The 8,389-nt window shown below is 41.4% G+C and overlaps 1 protein-coding gene across 1 annotated transcript; it reads right to left on the minus strand.

The window, feature by feature from the left end:
• Positions 1-6,687: 6,687 nt before the first annotated feature.
• Positions 6,688-7,709, minus strand: LOC149926776 (uncharacterized). The gene is made up of 3 exons (XM_090157759.1): positions 7,276-7,709; positions 6,843-7,214; positions 6,688-6,778 (listed from the first exon to the last, which is right to left on the minus strand). Exons 1-3 carry the CDS (start codon positions 7,578-7,580, stop codon positions 6,688-6,690), a joined length of 768 nt encoding a protein of 255 aa, XP_090013885.1. The 5' UTR covers positions 7,581-7,709.
• Positions 7,710-8,389: the final 680 nt, after the last annotated feature.

An 8,389-nucleotide genomic window follows, 5' to 3' on the forward strand; every position in this document is an offset into this window, starting at 1 on the left:
TGAAAACAACTTTAAATATTTCGGCGCTCCAATTTTGATCGCTGTATCCTTTTAAAAACGGTCTGGCAGTTCGGGTAATCCTTACGTAATCGCCGACTTTGATACGGCATTTTCGGGGCTTGAGGGCGGCTGGCTGGGACTGCCCTGGTTTGTAAATATTTCGATAAACTTGAAGAATATTTTTGTCGTTTACATCGAAGGGAGCCATTTTAATTGTCGTATGATAACTGGCGTTATACGAATGAATTAAATTGGGCAGCTCGTCGAGATAGCGTCGCGTGTTTTTATGAGTAAAAAAACGATACATGCGCTGTTTCAGGGTCCTATTAAAACGCTCTACCATCGCGGCTTTAACGTCGCTATTTTCGGAATGGTAATGTCTAATGCCCTCCTCTTTTAGGAGTTTTAAAACAGTCGAATTAACGTACTCCAACCCACGGTCGAACTGTATAGCGCGGGGCTTGCCCCGCTCTTTAAAAATTATTTTCAGGGCGCGGGCAACCTCAGCGCCGGTCTTACGTTTTAGGGGGACGGCAAATGCCACTCTCGAAAAGCAATCTATACAAGTAAGAATAAATGTGTATCCGGAATTGTCGCTCGCTAAAGAGCGCATATCTGCCAAATCAGTCTGATAGAGGTCTAGTCTGTTTCCTACACGAATCTTTCGTCTTTGGAATTTTCGAATAACTGGTCTATGTAACGTATAGGCGTCGTGAGTTTGCAAAAACGTTTCAACATTCTCCCGAGATATTCCGAGCTCTTTGACAGAATCGTATAATTTTTCAACACCCCCGTAGCTAGCTGGATTACGAGAATCGAAATATATTTTTTCGAGTCTAGTCGTTACGTTTATCGGTAACTCTCCCATTTCAAAATTTTGGCACTCGGCGTTTTCTTTTTACGTAAACGGTTCTTAATAGTAGGCGACCAAAGTTTCGGTGACTGTCGAGGTGTCGCGAAAGAATTAGGCCCGACCGCTGACGGCAAAGTTTTCTTTCGTTTGGAGGAGGCGAGCGAAAGATGGGGGCCCGGGGGGGCGGAAGCTGTTACGAACGAAGTAGACGGTAATGGGGTGGTGGTGGGGAAGGCTTGAGGGGTGATTTTCCGTAGTTTACCCACCAGGTTATTATATTTTGGCCAACTCTGGGGTCTCGGCGCGTGGGGGCTTATTAGATAATATACTAAATCAACAATATCAGAATCCGTTTGTATTTCACCGTCTAATAAAATCTGCCCCTGGCTGTCCCACCGCAGTCGACCGCTGTCCGAAATCAAATGATTAAATATAGCTCGGGCGCTCGCTCTGTATCCTAGCGGGAACAGATTGACTAATGTTTCGTAACTGGGCGTATCGTTATTTTCAATCGGTTTATTTCGAGCGTGCTTTTTTAATAGCATCTCTTCGTATATCTTCCACTTGGTCCTGTCATCGAGCGCTTCGCTTTTTAAAATATCAGCCATTTCCATGTCAATATCCGGTTTGAGTTGTTGATGGGGTGGCGTAATCGGCGCTAAAGTCATTTTTTTCGAGTACCTTAACATTTTTTATGTTCAACCTGTTAGGGCTCCCACGAGCGACGACACAATAGGCAGAAGAAACGAGAAAAATCCCGCACCTTTTTGATTTAATAATATTCGTTTTTTAGTTTGCCAGCCCAATTTTTTCTGGGCAATTTTGCGTAACGTTTTACGGTGTATTTTTAATCGTAGTTTTTGCCGCGTGGTTAGACGTATATTCCCGATAAGAGTATTATACACGCAATCAGATATCGCTTCGATCAACTCTTTATTGGCGTTAATTAAAATATTACGTCTCTTAACGCCCTTTAATTTGCCGATCGATTCGAGCAGATGTTTTTGCGACCTGACTCGTCGAGACCAGCGTTGCCAGAAGCATTAAAATTAATTATCGTACGAACTTTGTAAAAATATCGTACATAATGAAAAATTATCGTACACTAGGTATATCTTGGAGGAATAAAACAAGTATACTTGTTTTATTCCTCCAAGGGTATATCGCGTAGCTCGCAATCGAAACGGTTCTAGGTGGCGCTGCGGCGCTGAAGGTTTCATATCACATCTTGGGTGTGTAGCGTCTGCTAGAATGGAAAATGCGTATATCGGGTAGTCAATGCTTTTCTTTATTGTATTGTAATAATAAAGTAAGTAATTTCAACGGAAAAAAATATATTTTCATATATTTCCGCGAAAGTTTTAAAACTTTGATTGTCAGTAACGTCTGCTTATACGCTACCTCTTACTGTAGCTAAAAGAGGGCGTATGCGTAGTAAAATTGTGCAGGCCACGGTGATAAATATCGATTTTTTTAAAACTGGACCTGTGGCCAGTTACCCTAGGTAGTTTAATTAAAAAACTGGCCACTTACCACTTTTAACCTTGCAAAATCAGGCTTTCATAATTTATGGTCAAATTACCTATTCTTGACAATATGTGCTACAGACCCGACCCGAACAAGCCTACTGAGAGATAGACTGTTTATATTTCTTTTTTCTAACTGCTAAATTCGCTTCTTCTATAATGTAGAGGAGACAGACTCCCCTAGTCACCCACCCATACACACAATTGACACAAGGCCAAGCACACAGCATAGAAGCAAAGACCAAACAATTTTAGGGATTAATATAGCATTTTTTAATGAACTAAAAAAGGGAAAAAACTTCGAATTAATTAAGTGGTCACCAGGGCGATTGGCCTGTGATAGTGCCTTATTTCTCACACTGGTGCAGGCACCCACCGGTGTTTGAAAAATTCACCCAGAATATCAGGTGGCAGACGACGTGTCGAAGCTTCCCTATGTCCGTAATTCGCGGGAAACTGACGAAATTCAAACGCCGGTGGAGCCCTTTAAGCTTGGCCTATTCGAAAGTGTCCCAATAATTTTATAGTCTGAACTGGGCTTTAAATTAACCTATAATATGTGGTCGACGTTCAACATTGTTAAAAGGAAAGGCACCATCAGGAGTTTCAATTGGTGCTCTAAGTGCTCAAAGAGGATGGCCACGTTGACGCCACTCCATAGGTTTGCCCATGCAGGACCATCATGACTGTATTCTTTTTCATTATGAAAAAGTAATCGCTTCGTTCTCTGACGACCTCATGCCAAGTAAAAATTACGGAAAATTTTTATAAGAGGTTCCCTCTCAAAAATTAGATTTAATAGAACTGGAGTTTCGATTCCCTCTAGACCAGATTTGTATCAAAGTTTCAAACTCACGACCAGTGAAATTATACGAAAAAAAATTGAAAATAAGTAGGTGCGAAATTTTTGGTGCGACATTTGGGGTGAAATTTTTATATTTTTCATTCGCCCAACTAATCGGATCGTGTAAAAACGTTACAATTATTCATAGCTTAAAATGTCTATAGAAACAGACAAAGGGAAGTGACACGCTTTTAGACATTTCAAATGAATAATTAATTTCATGGTTAAAAACATTACACCAAAAATTCTACATGTGACTTTGAAGGGGCGGTTTGGAAAGCTATTTTTTACAAGTTATATTGAGTAGAAACAAGTACAACATAAATTTAAAAAACATTGTATATAATGTTTTATTTTTGGTGTGATAAAATAAAACTTTCTAGTTTCTACGTCTCAAGGTAACTTGCATTTATGGCCTAGCGAAAACTAAAGCCGGCACTAGAAGCCTCCTAAGTTCTAACGTTGCATTGCAAGTGTATATTTTAATGTTATTGTTGAAATAACTAATAATATACCGTTTATCTTATTGGTATAATTATCTAAATAAATGTTTTACTTCTTAAACGGCTTCTATGAAGTTATATATGATGAATGTAAAATTGGTCCTTACCGTTGCTCAAATAAAATAATCCGGGTAAAGATCCAAGCACGGAAGTGGGGAAATTTGGCGGGGCGATGTGTAAGCCAAAACATTACCCATAAGCCTTTGGTAGCCGGTAGGCGCGTGTAAGTGGCGCCACGTTTCGGAAATATCCGTACATTACCGTTTCATAGGGGTCAGCTAAAGCGCTAGATATTATGGGAGTTCTTCGGCAGTCGGCTTCTAGATGGGGGAAAGAGTTCACTATAGAGGTATGGAATTTTCCCCTCCAGGCTCCATCCTTCACTGCGCGCGTAGAAAATAACGGCAACGGCAGAAGAAACACGATTTTTATCATATGTGGTGTTGCAACAGTGTAAAAATAATTTGGAAAATATAGACAAAATTATCGTACTTTCGCGTACGATAATACATTTTACATCGTACATCGTACCTGAAACGAAATTCGCGTACGTGTACGATAATTATCGTATGTCTGGCATCGCTGGTCGAGACATTGTACATCGAATGAATTCGACTCGCTGGGGGGGTGTGTGGTAACTAACCACCCCTCGGAAAAGTATTATTTCGGAATGTATACCGAGACTTGCTCACCTGGGAAAATATTAGTTCTGATCCGATGTGAGTCGGGGCAATCTTTCTGAAGGTCGATCAATACGTAAGAGTTTGGTTCCTTAGTCGCGTCAGAAATCGCTTCGATAACAAAGTTGGAATTATCAGGGGCCATTTGGCGCGCCAAGCAATTAATCTGTGTTTTGTCCCGTACATTTTTCGTTAAAAGTATGTAGTGCGCATTGAGGGAAATTTCGCGACACCCGCGACCCTGATGAAATAAATTTTGACTTATGTAGATAAAGCTAACATTACGATGATGCGAGACTTTGGTGAACAACTGGGCAACTTCTCCTTTTTGACCCGCCCCCATTAAATCGTCTAAAACGGCCAGTATCCGTTTCGAGCCGTCAAATAAGTCAGGATCGGGTAAACCCTTATGCAATATAACGTTATATTTTTTAAGTTTATCGTATCCTGGCTGATCCTCGCCGTAAAACCAGTGGATTTCTTCAATTTGAGGTTCAAACATTTGTTTTAAATGTTTAATCAGTTTTTCTACGAAATATGTCTTACCACTTTGGCTAGGCCCGCAAAGTATGATGTTACAACTGTGATAAAAAGGGTACATTATCACCGCGTAGCTGAAACCAGAATGAAATAAAATGGACATTTTGTTTTTATATATAATATTTTTTATTTTTGACAATAACAAAACACGTTTTCCCGTGACACACCCCCCCCCTACCACGTGGAAAGCGGCCGGCGCACTAGAGACACACCCCCCTCGTGACCACCGACGCGCGCGGATAGCGGATCGAGAGAGAGAACGAGCGCGCGCCTCTCTCTCTCTCTCTCTCTCTCTCTCTCTCGTCCGCGGAGACGGCGACTCGCGGAGACCGGCGCCTCTCGACCCGCGGTTCGCCCGCATAAGAGCGAAGGTTTTTTTTAAGCGCGTATTTTATATCCGAATGGAACTGTTCGGTAATTCGATAAAACCCGAACTTTATCCATTACGGGCCGATACGCTTTTTCCAAGTCGACGCTAACGAGCGTATGATCCGGAAGTCGACGTATTTGTTTGGGCAGAGGCACGGCAAACGCCGCCGGTATTTCAGTTTCTTCGTCAGTCACTCCTAGCATAGTTTTTAAATTTTCGCCGTTAATGATATGCTGATTACCGACATTAATTCGAAATCCTTTCACTTTCGTAACGTTAAATTTTTCGCCAGTATCCGGATTCTTCACCCAAAACGAGTAATTTTTTGGCCCGCCATACGCGGCTTCGTAAATAAACGAATTCTTTCCATAACCGGATAACTCGCTGACCATATCGCCCAAATAATGGCCCGTAGTTATAAGGGGTTGTTTCGAGACGTACTAGAGGGCGTCAGTGTCCAAATATAACGCGTTCTCTCCGACTATTTCAAGATATTTTAATAAAACTAATCTCGCTTGACAGGTTGTATAAGCGGCAATTACGCAATTTGTATCTATAAATATTAAAACTTTTAGCCATGGTTTATTATAAATTGTAACAGTCACTCGCTGAAGAAGGACCACGGTCCGAAAGCTCCGAATAAAATAGTTTTTTCTAAGTCATGAAGTAGCAGCTTTTTTTTAAAATTTAACAATTTACGCAATTTGTATGTTTTAGAGGGATTTCCGCTTCCTTGATGGGGGCTGATTTCACTAGAAGAGTCGTATCGTTGACTGTCAAAACCGATTTTACGTTGATTTCAGGATTTGATAGCAGTTCAAAGAACACTTTGGGTTCGCGAACGATTTCAGTTTTGGTCACAATGGATCGCTGACCGAGTTTTCTGGAAAAAAAAGTTTTAATATCTATCACGCTACCCAATATGATTTATAACCCCAATGGGGGGGGGTAATAAAATCCATACAGACCCCCACATGGAATTCAGCATTAATTTCGAGATGGCTCGAAGACCTTCGTTTTTGGAGACTTTGGTAGGGTCCAATTTGACCCCTTCATGATGTTCGAAAGCCGCAATGTATTCAGCCTGGGCTTCGGGGGTCTGACAATCTGACGGCCAGCCGCTTGCCTCCACCTTGGTTTTTAGGAAACAGTCAACGTAATCTCGAAAAATCCCTCCACTGTCCGTTGCAGGATCGTATTGCGTCACCGTGTATGACCAGGCCTCAATTTTTTTTGTAATTTTGTATCCGCGATTTACCGCCCATCTTAATTCGTCGATTACCCAAACGCCTTTAAGCATTCTTTCGTCGTCAGAATGCTCGCAGTCACCCTGATACCGTAAATCGGCACACGTCCGGCATAGGGTAAACGTTAACTTTTTGTTAACGGTCCGATACGGAAGAATAGGATGGAATAAATTGGTTCGAGCAGAATTGTCGGATGACCAACGGGGACTTTGCCACTATAAAAAGGAAAACACACTTAAATATTTGTTTTCGTTATATATATATTTTTCGATATAATACCGTTTGTTTATAAAAGGGTACAGGCTGCAAATGTCCACGTAGAATATTTTATCGTCGGTCCCTTCAACGTTACAGTACGTTCGTAGGGCTGATACTCTGCCCCCGAAAAAAGCGGCTCGCGGGTCTAAACGTTCAGTTAAAGTTTCCGAAAAATTAGAATTTTTTAAAAATTCATTTATGGCTGGATTTTGTTGTTTTTCCAAAATCCAATCGCACCCCCATTGTTGAATGACGGTATAACCCATTTCTTTAAGTTTATTGGTTGTCCGCATCGTGTTGGAAAATCGTGTATTAAGGGTATCGCTCGCGTTAGCGTATAATGGCTGGTTCCTATTTACTGAGTCCCCGAAGCAAGTCCTACAACCGTGATACCTTTAATGAAAAAAAACCTGTTTATATTTTGTCTCTTCGAACTTTTTAAAATAATACTTACCAACAGCCCTGATATTGTAGAGCGTTTTTCTCACCGATTAGACCATCAATTTTAATTTTTCCAGCACGCGGTTCTCGACCATTCAGCGTTGACACGATGGTAACATTCCGGACATGCGCTTCCCAAGCCAGCCATTCTAAAGCCTCGGTGGATTGAGGCTCGGATAACCGATACAAATTAGCCGGTATTATGCCAATCGTTTCTGGCTCCAAAAATTTTTTCCTTAGCACGTAACTACACACTGACGCGATAGTCACGCCCACGCTAAACGGATTAACTTCGCACAAGTCTTGAAATAGTTTCATAAACTTTAAACAACCTTTAGCTAATATGTGGGTATCTCTAGAACAATAGAGTTTTAACGTTTCGAGGTAATTAAATCCCGAACTCTTTTCGGATTCGAGAGCGTACCATTTGTTAAAACTTTCGCGGTCTTTCGCCGTAAAATATTGGGCACCGTAAGCTTCCAAGGGGGGCAGCGAGTTCTCCGAGACGTAGTTTGTTTGTTCGGGTTTGTAAATGTCAAAATTATTATCAACTACGTTGAATAGAAAATGAGGGAAAAAATCTTTCGTATATTCGCGACCCAGCTCGAACGTATCCGCGAATTTCGACAGAGGAATGGGTATATAATTATACGAATCCGATAGTTAAATTGTGTAGTTTCAGTTGCAAGATGCGAGTTCCATTTATTATCGGATCGGGCTCAAACGAGTCGGCACTCTCCATTATAACTTGTAATAGGAGTTGCGTATCATAATTACTCGCATTATGTCCCAGCGCGGTCACTCTTCTTATCCGAGCCAGTGTTCTTAAATATTCGAAAAAGTTTCGCGCGGAATCTGAACCCAGAAATTGTCTTTGGCGAACGCCGCAAAATCTGCATGCTACGTCGGGGGTATCAACACACGCGACACAATAAGTTTCCGACACGCATAAAATGGGTTGATGAATATAACAGTTTTTCTTATCGGGGTGCCGTTTGGTTTGGACCGTTTCAAAATCGTAAAATATCCACATTTGCGTGGGCTGACCGTTGGAATCGAAACGGGGTAACGGGCGTCGCGGGTCTTTTATTACTTGGATGTAACATTGATGTCCCGAGGGGGAAAAC

Source organism: Leiobunum rupestre, chromosome 9 (genome assembly GCF_980474605.1).
Source record: "Leiobunum rupestre chromosome 9, qqLeiRupe1.1.hap1, whole genome shotgun sequence".
NCBI classification, from domain to species: domain Eukaryota; kingdom Metazoa; phylum Arthropoda; class Arachnida; order Opiliones; family Sclerosomatidae; genus Leiobunum; species Leiobunum rupestre.

What these genes read in the sequence shown, in the direction of transcription:
- LOC149926776 (XM_090157759.1), bottom strand. Translation starts at nt 7,580, where the DNA reads ATGAAACTATTTCAAGACTTGTGCGAAGTTAATCCGTTTAGCGTGGGC. An exon ending in CTACAATATCAGGGCTGTTG is followed by an intron (nt 7,215 to 7,275) that starts GTAAGTATTATT and finishes TTTTCATTAAAG; the next exon opens with GTATCACGGTTGTAGGACTT. An exon ending in TACCCTTTTATAAACAAACG is followed by an intron (nt 6,779 to 6,842) that starts GTATTATATCGA and finishes TCCTTTTTATAG; the next exon opens with TGGCAAAGTCCCCGTTGGTC.